Source organism: Apteryx mantelli, chromosome 17 (genome assembly GCF_036417845.1).
Source record: "Apteryx mantelli isolate bAptMan1 chromosome 17, bAptMan1.hap1, whole genome shotgun sequence".
Taxonomy (NCBI): domain Eukaryota; kingdom Metazoa; phylum Chordata; class Aves; order Apterygiformes; family Apterygidae; genus Apteryx; species Apteryx mantelli.
The window spans coordinates 16,105,279-16,126,645 of NC_089994.1; the positions used below are offsets into that span (position 1 = coordinate 16,105,279).

The following is a 21,367-nucleotide window of genomic DNA, read 5'->3' on the forward strand; positions in this document are numbered from 1 at the left end:
GTTTCTCAAAGCACCCGGTGATGCTGAGCCCAGCAGTGTGACACAGCCATAGAAGGCCTGGGAACGCTTTGCTGTCCCTGTGCTTAAATTCCAGTAGCTTCTTCTTGATGGCGGTTATCCCTGCAAAGCAGAAAGTCAGAGTGTCTTGTGGGTACATCTAGCTGTGACCCCAAAGAGCTGGGTCTAGCTCGGCATTGCCGAGGGAAAATCTCCTCTCCTGTGCTGTGAGCCCCGTGGCTGTGCCTGGGAGCACCCACCGGGCCTTGCAGAGGGAGCTTGTCAAGGGCTCCTGGGTGGAATTCGCTACAAGAAAAAAATATATATACTGAAGCTTTCTTGCTTTCATGATTTTTAGGGGGTTGCCCTGACAGGAGCTTTTCTCTCCTAATGTATCTGCTGTCGGTTTTCATGACACAGCTGGGTATACATCTCTTTAAAAGCATTGAGGATGGTGTTGCCAGTGCTCTGCTGTCCGTGTGGTGCCCGACCCATGGACCTGTCACTGCTGTCCTGCTTTAGCTCTGGCACATGGCACTTATCTCACAGGCAGCAGGGCCCGCTCTGAGGCTTGTGCACCACTGGGACAGGTTGAATGTGTCTTTGCTGTCTAAGACCACCACTCGGAGCAATGCTTCTCAGTGTGTTATATGTGTGAAGACCATATTTAATCTGAAAAGGCAAGGTTGTAGTGGGAGCTGAACCCTATGGTGAGTGTAGAAATCGCTGTATGTCCGCTTCTCAACTGTACCTCCAGTTCCAGGCAGCTTGGGCTACGGGGAGCTATGGGGTAGTCCTTTGGTGGAAAGGGTGTCAGGAAAAGGCAGCACTGGTGTGCTCTTCCAGATGACGCCCAGTTTGTGGAGGAACCTTTGCCTGATGCGTTTGGGCAGTGTAGTGTGGGCAGACCCGGGGGTTTCCCACTGACTCTTGCACCAGTTGACTGTTACTGGGGATGAGATATTCAAAATACCATCCAGAACTCTTAAAAGGCCAACTCAGTGTTTGCGTTACTGATTTCTGAAGTTTTGACTTTGCTGAAATTCAAGATTTTAGCTTACTGATATAGCAAAAATAAGAGCAAGTCTGAGGGAAAACAGAAATTGAACTTTTAGGCTAATGAAGCTGTATTGTGCTTGACAAATGTGTATCTAGTCTGCTGAAAAGGGAGGAGGGTTGACTTTTAATGAGGAGTTATTAGTTGCTGAATAGCTGTTAAATTACTGTATTAATAAAGTGGACAATCCTCTCTAGTTTGTCTCCTAAAAGTATTCTATTAATTGAGAACCCCTTTAATCCATTCTCTTAAAAATTAATTACCATTTTGGAAAACACTTCTGTGACTGTAGTGACTTGATTCAGATTTAATTGGAGTTATGTCTTGATTGCTTCCTTTATGTACTTTAGCTGTGATTTATGGAGCCTGTTGATAATACCAACTTCATATATAAGAGCTTAAGACTTCTAAGAACAGGTTTAATGGGCTGACTTTGTTTGTCATGGTGTTCTCAATTGGCAGCAAATAGAAAAATAGAAATGAGAAAACTGGGTCTGGTGCCTGGAGCAAGAACTTGTGTATTGCTTTCAGTTCTGCTACTGATTTCCGATGCGACTGTGTGCAAGCGTTTGGATAGCTTTGTCCAAAATACACAGAGAACTTGCGTCCCTCAGACACTTGTGTTACCTGTCTGTAAAATGTAGATAACTCTTATCCCTGGGAATACTTGTCCTCTCATGTCTTTCCTCCTCTCTTTGTGCCATGTTGTGATCAAAGTTGAGATGTCCAAGATCTTCGGCTCCTCTACCTGGGAGGTGCTGTTAAAGCTTTTGGATGTGCCAAAACTTCCAACTTCTGGTGATTTTGAACTTCCATGTGTCTTTTAGAGGTTTTCAGATCCCGTGAGCTGGCAGTGGTGAGGAGGGTGAGCAATGATGGAAGGGAGCTGGAAGAGCTGCAGTAGACAGATCACTTCTGCACGTAAGCGGCGTCTCCGCTGGTGGCCAGGTGGCTCTAGGACCATCTGCCCGTTGGGGCCAGCATACACGTGCAATCTTAATGCTGCAGTCTAAGAAAGTCCCGATCCTGAACCAGGTCCCTGTTTACAAAGCAGATTTATGTCGGATATAAATACAGCTGCACCGCCCTTTGATGAAGGGCGTGTGGCTCTCGCAGAGGTCATGCCACGCTCCCGCTGTCTGATGCGCTGACACACGGAGCCGCGATAGCAAGAACAGAGACATTCCCAAGGCATAAAACGACGGGCGAGACCCGGGAGAGAGTCGTAAAGCAGGTGAGGACAGGAAGCTGCGGAAGTCGGATAAGGCAGCCCCACGAGCGCGCCTGCCCCGCGGGGGACGGCGTTGGCGGGGAAGGGCTCTCGCCGCTTCTACGGGCAGGGCGGACGTGCGCGGTGCTGTTGTGCCATGCTCGAGGCCTGCGGAGTCTCCAAAAGCTGGACTGGTCCGACTTGACACCGGCTGCTCTGCGCTTTGCCTCCTCGGCAGGGTCAGGCTGCAACGAGGCTTTTTTTCCTCTAGTCTTAATAAAGTTAGAGCTTGGATTTTGGAAACAAATGGGAATGGGGAGATGCTGTGGAAAGGAATTCAAGAGCTAAATAATCAGAATAAAAGGCTAAAGCATGAGGTAGAAATTGCTCCCGAGTTTTGTCCTGTGGATTTGACAGCTGGAAGTTAGACCGTTCTTTGATTCCCAAGATAATAACGCCAGCGTTGTGCTCTGAACACAACTTAATTCCACCTGATATTATCATGGTATGAGCTCAGGGATTGTGCTTTTCTGTAGGAGATTTTCAAAGAGAAGCTCTTGAAGCTTTCAGGAGCTTTGCTGGAGCTGGTGGCCATGCCTGCGGGGAGAGCTGGGGTATCACAATTAACTGTGGTACTTTCAGGAATTACTTTATTTTCCACAGAAATCACTGCTGGATACAAAGGCAGTAGGTAAGAGGCAATGAAATTTCTTTTGCGTTTTTAGCCCACAGCTGCCTGTATTTCTGCATTATTGGTAAGTGATATATGGGCACTGCTGTGTTAATTATTCCAGTTATCAGTGCAACTTGATTTCCCGGAGCTTCCCCACTCGCTCTGTTTAAAAAATGGTCTCGTGGCCAAAGCTGAAGAAGGGAGGCAGAAGGTCCTGAGCCAGCGCCGTTGTTAGCTCTGTTCTGGGTGTTGGCCCAGATCGCTTTTCTCTCTGTACCTCAGTTTTCCCCACAAATGAGGGCTAATGATACCTGCCCCAGCTCCGGAGGCCATGGCAAAGCTTTATGCAGGCATCGAGCGCAGCGAGGTCCTTGCGGGAGCACTCGGCACCAGCCGAGTCTTATTGATGTTGGACGTTCAGAGCAGCCACTCTGCTCCGCGCGCGCGTCCTGGCCTTGGGCGACTCGGTCGAACGGCGTTATTTCCTCTCTTCTTGCCAGAACCTCCCTTGGGACCTGCCTTCTTCTCCGGCGGTGCTCCGTGTCCCTGGCTCAAGGTGAATCCCTAGTTTTCCCTTTCCCCCGTCCTTCCCCTTTGGAGTACTCGAGGAGAGCCTGCTGGCGGCTCGGCAGTGCAGCAGCCAGGCGCTGGCCTGGGGTGCCCGGCCGCCGTGACGTGACCCGAGGCAGGTTCGGTCTGAAGGTGTCCGGCCTGGCCGGCGGTGCCAATGTCTCTTTAGAGAGTGCTCTGCTCTTTTCTGCTTGTATCGCATTTTGTTTTACAGCTACTTTGATTGCTTGCAAAACGATGCAAATAATTGAATTGCGTGGCAAGAAAATGAACCGAATGCGAGGCTGTAGAGCAGGCCCCGAGTTTAATCTAGAGAAGGGTCCGCAAGTATTGTGCGGAAACACGCTGTAGTCTGTGTATTTAACTTCTGTACGAGCCTTTTTGAACCCGGCGGTGCAGCTGGCTTCCCGCCTGGGCGCGACAGTGTAATCAGCCGCCTCGCGTCCAAATCTGTCTGCGCACCTGGGTGTTTTATTATGATTGACTTGACTGCAGGTGTCCTCTGCCTTGAGCTTCGTGAAGGTCTCTGGGTTGTGGGAGATGGGAAGATGGATGGCTGTGGCAGCGAAGAGATACCAGGGCGGCCGAGAAAGTGGTTGGTACCTTCAGAAATGGAATTGAAGAGGCGATTTAAAAAAAAAGGAACTAACTAGCAAGGAGGTACAAGCGAATTACATTCATGTTTTTGTTTTTTAATGAGTGCTATAAATGCTTTGCAGGTATTTGTTGTGGAGGCTTTTTAAATCCCATCTCTAGGGTCTGCTTGCATCAAAGGTATAGATATAATTTGACTCTTACTTTGCCTTCCAATACCCTGTGGCAGTGCATCCTATGTTTTTTGTTTCTCCAGTTTGTGTCTAACTGCAAAGTACATGCTCAGTTTGCCTCCTGCACTGCGCCTATAAAACCTCTGTTTCTTTACCATGAAACCATGGTTGTTTTCACAAAAATGGCACCAATCAATAGCGGTTTTTCCAAGCTTCTGGCTAAACTAATGCACTGAGATTTTATGGGAGTTTGGGGATTGTGCTGGCAATGCTGAGGTCTCAGGCAGATTCTAGTTTAACTCCACCCTATAAAAACATGAGGTTTGGATTGTCTGGAGGGGGGAATAGTGTCTGCGTCGCACCTTCGCCTCCCCCTCTTCATGCTTTAGGAGGTGAACGTGGGCTGGTGGGTTCATCCCGGTGCCTTTCCCTCTCCCGAGTCCTGGATTCAGTTTCCAGCTCTGGCTATATTTTAAGTGATCGTAGTATGCCCTGTGTGTTGTTTTTTTCCTGCTTCTGTTTCCTAATTTCATGCAGCCTGTCTCTGCAGAGGGTGTGAAATACAATTAGCACGTGCACTTTAACGCACTTTGACCCTCGGCGTTACGGCACCGGTGCAAGGGATTAGGGCTGGCACGAGGTGAGCGGACACTCTCTTCCCGGAGCTAAAATCCCGTCCGTCCTGGGGAGACGGAGGTTGCGAGCAACCAGCCGAGGGGGGTCCGCAGGGTTTTCCCGGGGCGGCACCGTGGGCTCTTGGCCTTTAGCACTGCGCAGGGGCTGTGGGCCGGGTGACGGCAGCGCTGCGGGACTGGGCACAGCCCCGGCATGCCGCCCCGCCGGCCAGCGCGGCTCCGGAGTGAGTCACCGCACTGTTAGAGGCAGCGTTAGCACCAGTATTTGTTCTCTGTCATTATGCGAGCTCTGTGGGAAGTGTGCCTGGATGTTCAGCGCTCCTGGATGCGTAATGGAAAATAACTGTTTTAGCCTTGGGGTTAGCAAGAAAAGCTGCTTAGGCTGGGCTTGGGCCTTAATGGTTGGATTGACAGTTTTTTGCATAGTTCTTAAGACAAGCTGCCCTCTCCTAGCACTTTAAAACTGCTCCAGCTGCAGTGGTTTTGCAAACGCGCTTTCTCTGAGATGAAGGTCGATGCAGATGTTGGCCTCCTTCAAGGGGCCTTTCCTCTGCTCCCAGAAGCTCCCTCCTAACCCTCGTGTGGCCGAGATGCATCTCGTCCCGTAGCAGGCAAAAACGTTGCTGTGTTGGGTCGCAGCTGCTGGCTGCCGCGCTGGACGAGCTGCCGCTCCGTCGAGCTGCTGCCACTAGCGCGCGACGGGGCTTCTCTTCCTGGGAGACGCAGCTGCAAGCCCTGGAGAAACCTCCAAAGGCCTAGAGGTTTGGGGGGGGGAGCTGTGCTCCCAGTGCAGACACTGGACCTGGGGGAGGCCAGGCCTGGCGGGGGCAAAGCGAAGGGCCCCGAGCTGCCGGGAGCCACCCGTCCCCTCGCCAGGAGCAGGCTGGGCTGGGGCCCGTGAACCAGGGGACTGCTGAGGTGGGTTAAAGAGCAGCTCTGCGAGAACACAAGCTTTGCCCCCGTTCAGTCGTCTGCAAGTCGATGGATGAGCAACAGGAGCTGCCCAGCTCGGGGGGGGGGGGGGGGAATCTCCCGCAAGCTGCAGGAGTGGTTGGTAGGCGCTTCTGCGTTGGGGCACGTGGGGGCAGCTGCGGAAATGCGGCTGTTCCTTGCGCAGAGCAAAGGAGAAACTCCACCACCCTGCCGTGCGCTGCCCTTCGGCCTCCCCCCGCTCGGCACGCAGTCCGCTCAGCAGCAAGTATCCCGGGATGCTACAGAGCGCGCCGGCGGCCCAGGGGCTGCCTTCCACGTCGCGGCTGGCGTTGGGAAGGCTTCGCCAAAGTGGCGAGACCTGCTGGTTTAGAAACGCTCCGCGGGATGCAGAGCTGCGGAGGGAAAGAAAGAACGCCAGCCCCAAAATGTGCTGAATAATGAACTGAAAGTGGTTATTGATTATCCATTATCCATGCACCTTCGTTATCCTGCTGCAATCTAAGGGCAGCGGGCAACTCTTTTCTTTAAAAAAAAAAAAAAAAAAAAAAAAAAAAAAATCACTTTCAAAGGCACTTATGAAATATTTAGTGTCATTATTTCCAAGATCAAAACTGCAAAGAAATTATGCAGCCACAGAAACCTTGTTAATCTGTTCGTGTTATGGATGAAAGAAGCAATAGAGATATTAAACATTTACCACTCTTGTGCAAAATGGCCTCTTACTTTCAATCTCTGTTGCAACATTATTCATCAACCGTCACTGCTGCGTTTCCGTCTTAGGTCTTTTGCCTCCTATGCGTGATTTTTAGGTGCCATTACAAGTTTCCCCTGATGGAGTAGGACTTATTTTCTCTATCCATATTTTGCCTTTAGGCAAGGCAAATCTCAGCCTAATGAAACCAGTGTGAAATATTATGGTGCTGTAACACTGACTCTGCCATCATACGGTGTTTCCCTTTATGAAATAGCCTTTTTAAACCAGCTATGAATGTTCTTTCCCTTTTTCACATGATATTTGCATAAGCGAGGTAGTAAAATGTTATTTCCATCGAGGCTGTAGCTACTGGTTTCAGGAGTAGCTGTTGATGTCTCAGTTGGACAGGGAGCTCCCGAGGAAGCCGTGCGGAGTCTGTCCGGGGCTGACTCGAATGCCAAAGCAGGACATGCACATTCTGTGCCTCAAAAACAGGTTTAGTGGAGCTGCAGGTGTTCGGAGGACAGAATAAAAATTCAAAATCACCTTGAGGAAATAGTCTGAAATGGGCTGTAATTTGGTAGAGAGGAGCGCGAGGACTCATGAATAAACTATAAAGTGGGGAATGGTTGGGGTGATGGAGATGCGGTAAAGGCTGCAATAGGTTTTCTGACCGAGTGTCAAACACTGGCCTTATCCTGTTGGCAAACGTTGTACGGGGGCACTTGTTTTTCATATGGCACTCTTCATATAAAGCTTTTTTCATGTAAAGTTATCCTTCTCTCTCTTCTGGCCTGCTGTGGCTCAGCACTGCTCTTAGAGATGTGGATCAGTGGGAGAAAGGGTGAAGGAGCAGTAAGGGTTAACAGAGGGCTGGAAAACATGACTGTTGAAGAGAGATTGAAAGAATTAGGGTTGTTTAATCCAGAAGAGAAAACAAGGAGAGAGAGAGAGAGACTGTGTACATCTTCGAATGTGAAAAAATGGTATTGCAGAAGAGTTGTTAACGAAGCTTTCGCTGCCTCTCCTGAGATAAGGACAAGAAGAAATAAGCTTAAATCGTAGCGAGAGTAATCTAGGTTAGACGGCAAGAGCCTTCTACCTCTGTAAACAGTCTGGAGGCTGCGAGATTCCTTGTTTTTGCAGCTTTGAGCATATCTCTTTATTCCCAAACTTAAAAAAGAGAGAAATAGTCCTGTTTCCTAAGCAGCGTTGAACCGGAAGACCGTCTGTTTTCAAAGCAAGCGTGAGCTGGTGGGTCTGGGCTGGCTTTGCTCTCAGCTGTGGCCTGGGGACCTGCGGGCTGACTCAGCCGCCAGCTGCTCGCGGAGCTCTGGCACCCGCAGCCTGGCGGCTCCGGCGGCTGACTCGAGGGAAAATCCTGCCGGGGAAAAGGTAATCTGCTGTTTGCATCCTTAGTAACCGGTAGGATTAAGGAGTAGGAGCTCTTATGACTTCCTGCTCTTGTCGTTGATTTTAAAAAGGGAAAAAATATAGGGTGTGGGATAGTTTGAATGTAGTTCCCTGTGCAACTAAGGGGGAGAGAGGGACTGTTGTATGCACGCACATATATATGTAATTTCTCCTTGTTTTCAGCATGTAGCACTGAGAGACTTGGGCTAGGAGCAAGCTGTTAGAAGGGGGGGCTGCACAGGTTTCTTTTGCTCAGCCTGAGCAGGGCAGCCGGGCTCTGCGGCCAGGCCACACGGCTCTCGGCTGGGTTTTGCGACTGCTCGGTTTGTGCAGAACAAAGCGACTACTTGGAAACTTTTAACCTTTAATTTCAGATGGATTCTTTTTAATATCCAGCTTTATCCTCAGCATCAGCAGAAGGATTAGAGCCTGGTTCGTCTTTCCCTCTGAACTCGGCTGTGATTTCACTGTGCGTATTAGCTCTTTTAATGGCTCTCTTTATTAGTTCATTATTGTATTACCTCCAGGCATGGCATGACTTGAAACATTTATTTTCCAGGCAAAGTTCGGTTGATGGACTTCACCTGTTCCCCTCCAAGTTAGCGTGTCAAATAGGGGGCTCTCTGCTTTGCACTGTAGCATCATTTATAAAGCAGACGAAAGGGAGTGAAGTTTTCCTCTCCCCAAATGTTAATGAGAATGGAAAGTATGAAGAAACAGTGCAATATTCTGGAATACTTAAGAAAAAATGTTGTGTGTGTCATGTGGTTTTTATTTTATTTTATTTTATTTTTTTCAAGCCAGCATTTGGCTGCCCAGTGAACTATAACAAGATTTAATAGCTGCAGTGTAGCTATATTGCATTTGGACGGGTTCCATCCTTCTGTTGTAATAAATGTCTGCTTTACAATGAGCTCTTAAATTCTATAAGTGACGTCAAATTGTATCTAATAATGGAAAAAAGATTAAGTACTGTAAACCCGACTTGCTCGCTCCCTGTGCCTTCCTTCTCAAGCGGTGTTTAGTCCTCAGCCCGTTGCGCCGCTGTCTGCATTTGCGATATCTCTGAGTTTGCCCTGAGGCTTGCACCGGAGGAAAAGCATTTTCCATGCGTGCTTGCGTTTTCTTCCTCCTCTTTGCCCCCCTCTCCTCCTCTGTCATTGCCGGCGGTGTGGGCTGTAGCCGGCACGGCAGAGGCGGGCGGCCGGGGAGCTCCCCCAGCTCAGCTGGCAAATTCGGCCGAGAGACCCGGGCGCCTGGAGCCGCCCGCAGCGGTGTTGCAACGTGAGCAAACGCTCACTAGTTTCCGATTCACAGTCAGATTGATCTAAACCCAGTCTTGAAACTGGGCTGTGTAAGCATCTGCATAAAACCTTGAATTTTGAAAAGACGTGGCAGATTCGAAGTATGATTAAGATGCAGCATTACAGAGAACGCCACTTACTGACACAGTACCCTTTAAACAGTAAGGGGGCGAACTGTACATTTTTAAGATGCTTTAAGTCTTTCTCTTGACTTTTCAAGGCCTGATCAGTGGTGTTTTTATCTGCTTAGCTATCAGTCAGCAGGTACGACTGATACTACACTCAAACTCTTTCTCACATGTGCACTAAATAACGGAGAAGATAGAATGACATGCTGCTTAAAATTGGGAGTTTTCAGTTTTACTAACATTGGGTGTTTTGGTGAGTAATTGTAGCCACAAAGTTACTAAATAGAAATTTAATTTGAACATTGGCTGGAAAATGTCCCACTGCTTGTGCAGGAGAAATCACTTCTGGGCGGGGGGGGAAGGGAATGGTCAAATACAAGCACTCAGTGTTCATCTGCTTGGAAAACCCTCATGAATTGTGCTCTTCCCTTGAGCTTCATGTAGTCGTTCATGTGATCGGAGGAGATGGTGTTGCTCCAGCCGATACCGCGCTGAGTGGCGTGTGCTGGTGGAGAACTTCTCCCGAGAGGTCGGGACGCCGTGGACAAAAACAAACGGCAACTTCTTTGGGAGCTGAAGCTTTAGGGGGATGCCGGCTGGCAGCCCAGGCTTGTTTGGAGCCAGGGTTGACCATTTGGTGTTGGACAAGAGAGCTGGCAGCCACAGCGGGGCAGGCTGTGAAGGGGCTGAGGGGGAGCGTGAAGAGCTGTTTGACGTGGTAAAGGAGGAGCTGCTGGCAAAGAGGTAGCAAGAAGAGGGGTGACACGATCCGAGTGACAGATCAGGGCAGCAGTCTTTGCAGCAGTGATGCTATGGGTGGATAAGGCAGAGCGAGACTGCGTTTGGGCCAGGAAGGAGGATGCCGCATTAATCAAGATGTGAGCATCGAAGTTGCCTGTGAAAAAGTGCTGACTCTGGCTCCTAGGAATCTATTTTACGTTTATGCTGCCTCTTCCAATGGCACAAATAAATCAGAGTGCAATATGTATGCAGCCCGAGCAGCCTTGGGAGGCCACTCTGCTCCCTCCGAGGAGCTCGGCAGGGCAGGGGCGGTGGCTGGGCCGTTGAGCCCGGCCATTGCTTCCCCGAGGCCCGAGTGTTCCGGACAGTTGGGACCGGTGCTGCCAGCTCTTAAACACCTCTTTCTCCAAGGAGGCATCTGTTGGGGGGTAAAGGAGATGTAAAGAACCTAAAGGAAGCCTGTAGGTAGGGTCTCTAGGTAACGCCTTTGCTAGTCCTTTTACTGTTACATGCTTGGCTTGGATTTCCTAGTTGTTTTTGTTAACTATCTTTCATTTCTCAGCTATGTGGAGATATTCCAAGGAAATTTGTTCAGTAGGCATGCGATGGGTATAGATTTTCAGCTCATTAGTGTGATCTTTCATAGGGGAGACTTTCCTCAACTCGAGAAAGCAGCAGAGCCCCGAGGAGGCAGCGGCTGACGAGCATCGGGAGCGCAGTCCCGCGGCTGGTGCCTGCCTCCGCTGTTGGCCGCTGCGTGACTGCTCGGGACTGGTTTCTCTTTCCTGGGGCAAGTCTTTTTACTTTCTAATAGTGTAAAATGAACCTCCTTCATGAGGCTAGAAAAAGCTAATTACAGTTGCCGTCTGCTTCTACGGCTTTATTTCTCCCCTATTGAATTTGTGAAATAGTGGCCCTGACACGGGGTGCGTCATTGCTTCAGCGGTTTAGCTCATTTTAGTCCTAAAAAGCATCTGTGCTCAGCAGCCTGCGCACGGAGAATGTGAGCTGATCAAAAACTAGTTGTTGAGGTGATGGCTGGGAGAGTTGTAACGGCACAGCTGGGAGCAGAGCAATAACGGGGCTTTTATAGCCTGACTCTACTGCTGCGATTGGTTTTCTCGCCCTGGACCCAGCTGACACGCAGAGGAGCCAGGATTTTTGCTGCAATGGTCGACTCCCGTTCCCTTCAGGGCAGCCTGTCAAGGCCGGCCAGGGTATAGCCTCCGGCACTCCAGTAACACAGTTCAAACACCCTTGATGCATTAATTACCTAATTACATTATGTCGGTTGTCGTCAGTCCTTTGCCACCTCATTACTAACGGGGATGCTGACCCTGGTGCTCCCAAGGTGCCTGCCCCAAGCACCACGTTCATGAGCTGAGTGTGGTATTTTGCTGGGTCTCTCCATCTGTTCACCTCCGCGGATCCTGATAGCCTCCCTCCTTTAAAAAAGGGCACGTGTTGAAGAAGTTTATCGTTGTTGTGAAGGAAACTGTTAAGATCGGAACAAAATGCAGCAAACTGTGCATTAGCCTTCAGACAGCCCGAAACAGTAGCTCAGAGGTGGACCTGACTCATCTCGGCAGGATATTGACCCTGGAGCCTAATTACGATGCTTTGAGAACCTGATTTTGAAATAATTGAGGTATAAAATTATGCTCCTGGCTTTCACAGTTACTACAGCTCTACGTATAAATTCAATAACGGTCTGTACAAATGTGCCACTTGGCTATAGCAGAAATAGCAGCAAGTCTGAAAATGTCTTGCGTCACTATTGCTCTCCGCTTCTCACGGCCAGAGAGAAGCACGTCCAGGTGTGCGAGCTGCTGTGGGTTTTCACAGTCCTGGCTGTGCTGCAGCAACTGCCGGGGTTTGGCAAACCTGCAGAAGGTCCAGCTTGGTGCTCCGAGGCTGGGCAGCCAAAATCCAGCCTGCCGTCAAAACGCTGGCCCCTTGCAACCCCGGCACCTTCTGCATCCCTGCTCAAACACCCTTGGCTGTTTACAGCAGCAGAGACCCTGCAATGGGCTGGATGAGGGTAAGCGCCAGGGACCCAACCGGTGTCTTGACACACTTTCTCCAAAGCTGCCTTGTGGCTCTCTTGCTTCCAGGAGGGCTTTTCTCTTCTCTCTGTAGCTGGCATCATATCTGCAGTGTTTGCTCTCTTGGGTGTTTTGTTTTGGCAATACAGCAAGCAATCTGGGTGCGCTTTGATTCTCTGTAAAGTCCCGGGACTTGCGAGGGAGTCACTGTCCTTGGAGCAAGGTGTTTGAAGGTGCGACTCGGTGCGCTCTGTCCCCGTTGACACGGTGTTCCCCAGGCCCCGAATCCAGGTAGCGCCCGTGCTTCTCTCTCCTGGTTTGCCATTAACCTGGGCTCCGCTGCCCTGACAAGGGCTGGGGCACGTTGTGTTCGGTCAGAGGAGCCCAGGCTGCAAACTTAGCAAGATGACTTTTTAAAATCAGGTTAGCTTTAAAACAGAAAAAAAAAGTGTGTGTGTGGGGGGAACAAATCCGACAGGGTTGTGTGAACTCCCCGTTGTTGCCTCCCTCGGGGTCTGGCGGCTGATCCCGGGTGCCTGGTCCGGCTGGCCCCTCCGCCTGAGGTTGGAACGTGCTGCTGGCCCTTGCCCGGGGTGCTCCCAGGGCCGCTCCGTGCCCGGTTTGCAGGAGCGGCCGGGGGCTTTGGGGAGCGCAGCCCGGCCCATGGGCACGTCGTCGGGGCTACGTGGGGCCTGGCAGGCTGAACCGAAACCCTGGGTTTAAACGTTGGCCACAGAGAAGCAGAAAGCTGAAGGGGAGCTTGGCTGAGGACCCTCAAGCCTTGTAAAAGCCAAGCAGGAGGGGAGACGAGCCGCCGTGCGCCTCGAGCCGGCGCTTCGGGGGGAGCCGCTGCGGCAGCGGCTGCTCCGGCCAAAATGGTGCTGGTGCTGGTGGGGGTGTTTTAGTCTGTAATAAAATAAACTCTCTTGGCTGTCTGAATTATTACCTGTGTGGCACTTCATTATAAACACGTTTATTTCATCTTGGTACTGGTTTCCTGCCATTTTATTGCCTTTAAGCTTCTATTTTTGTTTGACTCATCTCTCACAATCGATTGAAATATCCTGTTTTTAGCAAGCAGCCAAGGCAGACGTGGCTGACGTCCCCGTGGTGGGAGTGATTCTGCTTTAGATCATTTCAGGGGGAAGGGGAGGGGGGAAGCTTTTAAATCTAATTTTCAAAGATCGCTGAAGTATAACAAACTGCTCGAGACCTGCCGCTGAGTCTCCCACTGCCACCAGCCCCGAGAGGTGGGATCCCGGCGCCGCGCAGCCCTGCTCTGCGGCCTGCATTTGGGATCCATCCTATGGCACTTGTTGTTGTTGTTGTTCTTTGCCATGGTGCTAATTAAAAACCATCTAATGAGATTATCCCCACCTGTTCTGGAGGATTAGTTTGATGGAAGAAATCCCATGTGTGTGTGTACGTGCCCTTTGCAGTGCTGGGAAGGGCAGGTGTCCCAAAACACTTCTCTCTGGGGTTGGCCAAGTCAAAGTTATGTTTTTGTTGGGGTTTTTTGGTTTTTTTTTGGTTTTTCTTTCTTTTTTTCTTCCCCCCTACAGGTGGCTCTGACAGCAATAAAATGAATTTGAAAATAAATTGTTTAGATGATGCAACATTGGGCAACTAGCTCTTCCAGGAGAGTCAGTCCAGGTGGAGCAGCTCTGCAGCCCAGTTGGAGGTGCGGGCAGCGAGCTAGCAGAGCCCCCGCCAGGGAGATGAGCAGCGAGCGGGAGCACCGCGAGGCCAGGGTGCCGCAGGGTGGCCCGTGCCCCCACGGGAAGGCACTCTGCCTTGGCAGGATGGGGCGAGCCTGGCACGCGCAGGGGTGTTGCGCTGCCCGGGAAGCAGGCCGCTTTGAGCGCTAGGCAGATGAGAAGGCAGTAGACCTGGGTTATCAGGCTGAGTTTTGTCCCTGGTTACTTTGTGACCGTGGATTTTATTTATTTATTTCCTGACCTCTCTCAACCTTGCAGAAAGCTAGTGAGGTGCCGTGCCGATGAGAAGTGGCGTTGGGGCCTGCTGATGGTGGTGGTGGAGTTTCCTGGTTCCCAGACACCAGCATAATCCACTAGACCAGCTGGTTGGTTTTATTCTGCAATGTGTTGGTTTTTTTTTTTATTTTTCCCCAAAGTGTGGGCTTTTTGTCTGTATTGGCTTCAGTAGCTGCATCTGAAGAGTGCCAATAAGCAGGGACAGCGGAAAGGAGAGGTTGGGGGATGCAAAGGGGCCAGACTCGTGCTTTACGTGCTCGGAGAGCGGCCATCAAATGACGATGCTGTACTGGGGCTGGTTTCCCTGACAGCAGACGGCTTCACTTCTTGTGTCCTTTCTTCTTCACCATTCTTATTTTTCCCTTCTTTATTATTTTGACAACTTTATTCACAGCCTACGGGGAGTCTTAAGGATATTTGAAAAGCTACTGTTTTAAGCCTGGGTGTAGTAGATGCTGGGGGGGAGGGGGGGTTATGTAACGATTTTCTTAAATTGCCTTGAGGCTGGCTATGATGGGACATTTTCTGTTGCAGTTTGATCTTCGGCTGTGTTTTTATGCAATGGGAGTGTAAAAATGAGTCTGGCATTAACATCAATGACAAGACGAATTTATCTGTAGACTTCTTTGGAGGTGAAAGAGAGCAGATCCCAACAAGACAGTAATTCAGAGTAAAGCAGGGAAGAAAAATACATTTCCGCAGACCTCATTGTTAGAATCCAATTGATGCTCTTCATCGTGGTCTTACCGAGAGCTGAGGAAGTCTAATTACTGTCTTTTCTCCCAGCTGAACAAATGTGAGAGGATAAAATCTGATACCTTTGAGTGGATGCATCTCTGGCGTGTTGCTGACATTGGAGAGGGACGCTACTGTCGAGCAACAAAAGCTCTGCTTATTCATTTTGAGCTTTTGTCGCATCTCTCCCACGGAGATGCTGTTGCATACGAAAGCCTGGTTGATATGGCGGCAAAGGTCAGGAGGGTAATAGCTTTGACGGTGTCCCCTGAAGCACATCGCAACTCTTCTGAAAGATTCTGTTCAATTTGATACCAAGTGTCCAGTAACACTCTGGGGATTCTTCTCTCTCCTATTAAGCTTATTGTTATTACAAAAAATTAATGTTTTCTTGATAAGATGATCTCCAAGAAGAATGGAAAATAACTGCTTTTCTCTCTCCCTTTCTCTTGCTCTCTTCCAGGGATCCTCAATGCATTTCCTTACCATTATTTAAGGAGCCTTTACTAGAAGCTTTTGGATTGTGTTTCTGAGCGGACAAAAGATTTTGTGTTCAAAATGCTCATAAAGGAATATCGTATTCCTCTTCCGATGAGCGTGGAAGAGTATCGCATTGCCCAGCTGTACATGATACAGGTCAGTAACATTTCAGCCCATCGTGTGGATGGATGGGTGCAGGCTCACGTAGGGCTTCAGGTGGAAGAATGAAGTATTGCTGAAGAACCAGGTATTTTAAGTTTGAGGTTTTCTGAGAAAGCTTATCTGGGAAGCAACACCTCATGGACAGGCCATCCCTGTGAAGGGAAGCACTGAGCCCAAGCGTGTGGGCACCTAACCGGGATGTAGGGCCACTGCTTCCCAGTTGGGCTCTGATAACTCCTCACACCAGCCCCAGCTGCAAAGCAAATGCTCTTCCTCTTCTGCTGGGAAGAAACAGTCTAGTATAAATTTGAGAAGGTAAACCAAAGGCGTAACTTGAATTCAAAAATAGAAAAATTTAGATATAATGCTTTGCTTATGTAGTGCTATGAAACAGATGCTGATCAGTTTAGGCATAGAAGTTAGATCATTTTTAATAGGCTTCTGAGCACTGAGGGGATTTTTTTTTTAATTCCCTGTTTTCAATAAAGCGTTAATTAAAATGTTGGTTTTTGTAACTCAAATTCTCCATGCCCATCTTTTCCCAGTGTTTGAAATCCAAACAAAAGCTTTTTTTAAAAGGAAATGAATCTGAAGTGTTATTTCATTGTCCCACACTCTAAAGGAAATTTAAAATGACCCTAATCCAGCAAAACACAAGTCTAATATTGAGTCTGTAGTAGAACTCCATTTCCTTTGGTGAGGCAAAGCAATGCTAGCAAAGTCACCTTTGGTTTAAGGTCTGAAACGAATTATAAATAAAACTAAGGAGGAAAAAAAAAGCCACAATACCCACCCCCCCCCTTCCCCACGTTCCAGCTGTGTTCCTTTTAAAGATTTGTATGCTTGGACTTGACTATTGAAACAGTGTATGGTGTGTGTTTTCCAGGAATAACAATGGAATTCCTTTTTCTGGCACAAATATAAAATATGCATCATCTTTGCGTGTTTAACCTAAACGCTAGCATAAATTAGTAAACACTTTTCTCAGGAGGCTTCATTTCTGTGTAGCTTTTCCTGAAGCTGTAGCTGTTTTGAATATTATTGTAATTATTTTGTCACAACTTTTTCTTCCAAATTTGGCTTAGCTGCTTTAAATAAAGAGCTGGCTGCCGGAGGCAGCGTATGAGCTCCGCAGACCTCGTCGGTGAGCAGCAGAGCGTCCAGGAGAACGATGCGGTTGAGAAGGGAGCGCCCGCCTGCTTTAACGGGGGACGGGTTGCTAATTGGGGAGCATCTGCGTGAGCTCTGCTGCCAGGCGTAACGTTTGACTGTGGAGGACTTGGTCTGTGGGCTGCGTTTGCTGTTCACTTCCAGATGTTCAAATACCTATTTTTATCTAATTAATGCAGAGCACTGGATTCCATTTTATTCACTCGGCAGTGATTTTAGCTGTATCTTAACATAAAGGACTAGACAAGCCCTTAGGGTATAATGCAAGGGGAGATTTACTGGCCCAGCAAACTACTGAGGAGAAACTACCCCTCCGAGTCGCTTCAGCCCTGCTTCATGTCTGCCCTAATTTTCTGGTGCACTGATCTGCAGCAGAGTACGGCTTCCTCCAGGCTGGGTGTGCTGGAAGGGGGAGCCGAGTCCGGTCTCTGATGCTTCTCTGATTACCTGGGAGTAAACTGGCAACGCTGGATTTCCCCAAGGTCCAGGTAGTCTAGGGAAGTGTATGGCCAGCTCAGGGACTTTATTCCCATATGTGTCTGAGTAGTCCAAGGAGAAAAAACTAGGTGTGCTTTAGCTTGAAAATACTTGTCTTTGCTCAAAGGCATTTAAACAAACAACTTAGGATAAAATACAGTGTTTATATTCTGTTTGTTATGTTTGATAGGGATCTGCTTCAACTCCTGCTGAAATTGGCAGGAAGATTCCTGCTGACTTCAATGGGAGTTTTTCCTAGACCATGTTACCAAAAGTCCTTTTTCTTCAGTTTGATTTGAAAGTACAGGCTTTGTCTCTGAGGCAGAAGCTGGAGCAGAAGCAGTCGGGAGCATGACTTCTGTTCTTTTCAAAGAATGGGAAGATGCTTCGTGTCTCTCTTAATTATTTTTCCTCTTGAATGTGTAGGGAGGCCATGGGAGAAGCAAGCTCTCTGTATAAAATGGCAATGTAGAGACATTTCTTAGAAATCTTTAAATCATTCTGTTCTACCTGTTTCAGCCAAAGTAGCTCCTGGGGAGAGCTATTCTTGAGAGCAAAAGGTCCATTTCAGAGACAGTTGTTGTGTACAGTATGGTGTGATTATTGCTAGAGATGCTAATCAGCCCAGTCCTGTAAGAGGCAGTTTTCCAGCAGGGTAAAAGGAGATGTGGCATGTGCTCCGCAAGGGGTTCAGAGAGTCCAAGGCACGTACCTGAAGTTGATTGAGCACTTGTTTAACTTCAAGCTCATGAATAAAGCTCCTGTTCAACTCCGAGCCAGTTGGTGTAAAGCTGCCCTTCAAGAGCAAACAAATCGTTGTCCCAGATTTGCGGGTCCTCCAAACTAAAGTTCTCCAAAAGAACCTTCTCACTTGGGGAGGGAAGTGACTGCCCTATGCAGTTGCTTTAGGGACATTTTTTGCAGAAGTGGTGCCACAAAGGCATTTGAGTGTGGATTTTCAGACTGGAGCCATAGTATTAGTGATCTCTTTTTCAAACACATTTCCATTGGGGTTTCTGTCTTTGTAATGGAAGGTCCTCCTCTCACCATGAGAGAACAGCCCCTCTTCTTGTTTAAGACTTGTATCAAATCTGATGGAAATTTTTGTTAAGCAACATCATGTCCAAGTAGCAAAGGATCCTTCCTCTGAGCCAAGCCAGGCTGCACTCATATTTACCATGTTTCCTCGATGGGAGAATAAAAAATGTGCAGTGTATGATCCAGCACCTCTCTTCTTAATTCTCTGTGCCACTAGGCAGGCAAGACAGGCAATACATCATTGCATGCGCGCCCGTGTTGCTCTGATTCTTCTGATGCTTAGAGTTCCCTAGGCTGGGTCCTCACTGGTGTCCAGAGCTCTGAAAACTAAGGTGAATGGACTGCTACTTTTCCTGTGGTGAGGGCAATGGGGAGGGGAGAATAGCAAGTCTCTGCAGTGTTGCTTTCTGCTAGCTTCTGAAATATTATCCACAGGGACAGTGGTTTCAGTGCTTTAAGCAGCACTTAGATTCTCCCATAAATAAGTTAATTTTACATTACAGCAAAGGGCTTAATGTACCTTTGACTTGCTTGCAGCCTAGCAGATCTGAACGGAATTGTTTTTCTCTATTAAATTTTAGACTATCTATATCAGTATTTCCATGGGGAAACCTCTCACGCAGTGTTGTCAACGTGTTTGGATCGGGAGTCCTTGCTGCATTAGCCACAGAGCAGTTTGGTCTTAGCTCTTCCATATGCACGAGGGGTTTTTGCATCGTTGCTGCATTTTTCTCTCTTTCACTACCCAAATTAAAGCATACTAATTTTTATATCTGGACTCAGAATCGGTGATCTTCCTTTCTGTTGTGATCTTCTTTTGTTCTGGTATCAGGCAGATGGAATCAGGCAAAATATTTCAAGAGAGAAATCCTTCTCAGTATTTCTTTTCTAGGCAATAGTTTTGTAAGGTAACTTGTGTATTGGTTTCACACATTCATTTGATTTCAGTTCACCTCTTCACTCATATTCGCTCTTTGAAATGAGCCACCTTCATTTCAGCACAATTGCAGCAAGGATTAGTTTGTTCGCTATAAATAACTGGTGATGGTAGTAGCCAGCAACAGAGACATTTGTATTGCATGCTGCTGACACTTTTCTACTTTTTTTTCCCCCTTAAAATCCATGTACACACTCACACTCACACACCACACACACACACACACACACACACACACACACACACACACACACTTAAAAGCCTGTCCTGCTTCCAGGGGTAAGAGAGGCTCTCACCCAGAGGAAAGCACTGGCAGTGGAGACCTGAAATGAGTTTCCTGAGGCACAAACCACTTTCCGAGGGGACAGTTCTAAGCATCATTTTTTTTCCTAGTGCAGAAATACTGACCTGCGGACTGTGTCATGGATGTCTTCTCTGACTTTGTTCATCACCTCAAAACCGTGTGCAATTTTTCTGGCTCTGCAAGGCCTTTGAAGCCTGTCAGGCACAAAGGATAGGACCATTCTGGTTTTCCTCTGTGATACTTAAAATAGAAGTTATTAAATGGTCTCTTAATTCTTCCTCTTCAGGTGTCTTGCATATTTGTATCTCAGCAGCTCTCCTTTCCTATAACACTTCTTCTTCTCTTGTGCGTTTAGCAAACTTAACCTTTACTGATATGCTTCTCCCTTACTCTCCAAAACAGCACGCGTTTTAATATTAAGTCTCTTTGGCTCATACAAGCTTGTATGCCAAGACTGGAATGCATTCGTCAGAAAGATCAGTATGTTATTAGACAGAGGTCAGTCCATTCATCATCGCAATACCGCTCATTACTGCAGTCCAGTATGCCGTGGGATTCAGAGGGACCGTTGCCCTTCCGACCCTTAAATAAGACAAGAGAATTCCTCCTGTTTTTAAATCTTATTTTTAAATCAGTGTGCATAGCTTACTTTCTCTGTTGTAAATAACTTTGGTCCTCCCTTGCTCCAAGCAGTTTTCTCTGAGTACTTGTGACCTTCCTCAGAAGACAGTGCTTTAAAAATATTCTTCTGGACATAGGGATTGCCTTTTGAGGATGAGGGTTATTTTAAGATGCTACATCATCCTTGTAAGCTAATAACAGTAATACTTTGTCATTCAGCGCTTTGAGGGTCCACGCTTGGAAGGACTCTGGCCTCTATTTGTGGCAATCTGCTAAAGATGACCCGTCATCTGCTAAGCACCGTATGCTGAACGCGGACAGAATCCTGGAAACTGAGGGCTCTTCTCATCTTTTAACATGAGCCTGTCTTCTACAGTCTCTCAGGGCTTTCCATTGATTGCCTTTTCTGAAAAATCAGAGTGCGTTTCCAAGCACCTGTAGTGCACTGTGCTCCCCTGGCATGACTGCTGACGGAGTACTGCAGTTGTTTCCCTCCCTGCCCCAGGAGCACGATTTCTCAGTCATCTTTCTTGGCCCTCAGACCCCTGCTCTAGCCTATTTTTTCCTCTTGTGTAGCCCTCAGGTAGAGACTTGAGAATAGACTTCCGAAATGTGCTTTGTGGTGGTAACTCTGGATGCTGTGTCCTGATATCTCGGTGCAAGAGTCGTGTCCCTTAAACTGTTAGCTACACTTCGTGCTTGCCAGCAGGCTCAGCAGATGGTGGAAGATTGATTGAGTGGGGGAAAACAAACTAACCCTTCATCTCTAGATCCTGAAGAACTGGATGGCTGATTATTTTTGTTTCATTTGCAAATGCCTTGGCAATCTGGACAGATAGACACGTGTGCTTTAATTTTCAAAGCAGGTGACACACTGCCGACTGCTCTGGAGACCCTGGAAGATGCACAAGTCTCCTATGAGCAAAATCCTGGTCTGAGGGTTTTCAGGCTGTTTCTGTGCTGCAGCACTCAAAACCTGTGACTTCTAGGTTCTCTCTTGCTCCTCTGGTTTTTATAACCTTTTCTTTGTGGTCACAAGCGCTAGCATCCTTCTGGAAGAGGAGACTGTGATTCTCACAGTCGCTTAGCTTTGGGAGCGAGGGAGGTAACGTTCAGTGTTACCAGCCTTGCAGTCAAGTTAGCAGGATTTGACAGGGACATCCATAGGGGTTAGCATTTTGGAAAACCTTACAGAAATAGCAAGCACTTTTTTTGCATTTACTTTTTTTTGTTTCTAGTTTTGTAGTCCTTATTTTAGAACAGTTCTTGGATTGGCTCTTAA

General features: G+C 48.1%; 1 protein-coding gene and 1 long non-coding RNA gene across 4 annotated transcripts in view; both read left to right on the forward strand.

The window, feature by feature from the left end:
• Positions 1-21,367, forward strand: part of PITPNM2 (phosphatidylinositol transfer protein membrane associated 2) — a 136,464-nt gene that overhangs the window by 52,438 nt on the left and 62,659 nt on the right. For all 3 annotated transcript variants that reach the window (XM_013958662.2, XM_067306810.1, XM_067306812.1), the window contains exon 3: positions 15,360-15,532. In XM_013958662.2, the coding sequence (XP_013814116.2) occupies positions 15,455-15,532 (78 nt within the window). In that variant the 5' untranslated portion in view covers positions 15,360-15,454. The remainder of the gene's footprint in view (positions 1-15,359; positions 15,533-21,367) is intronic.
• Positions 7,550-8,814, forward strand: LOC136993572 (uncharacterized). Its single transcript, XR_010885955.1, has 3 exons — positions 7,550-7,931; positions 8,324-8,418; positions 8,509-8,814. It is a non-coding gene; the product is annotated as an uncharacterized lncRNA (long non-coding RNA).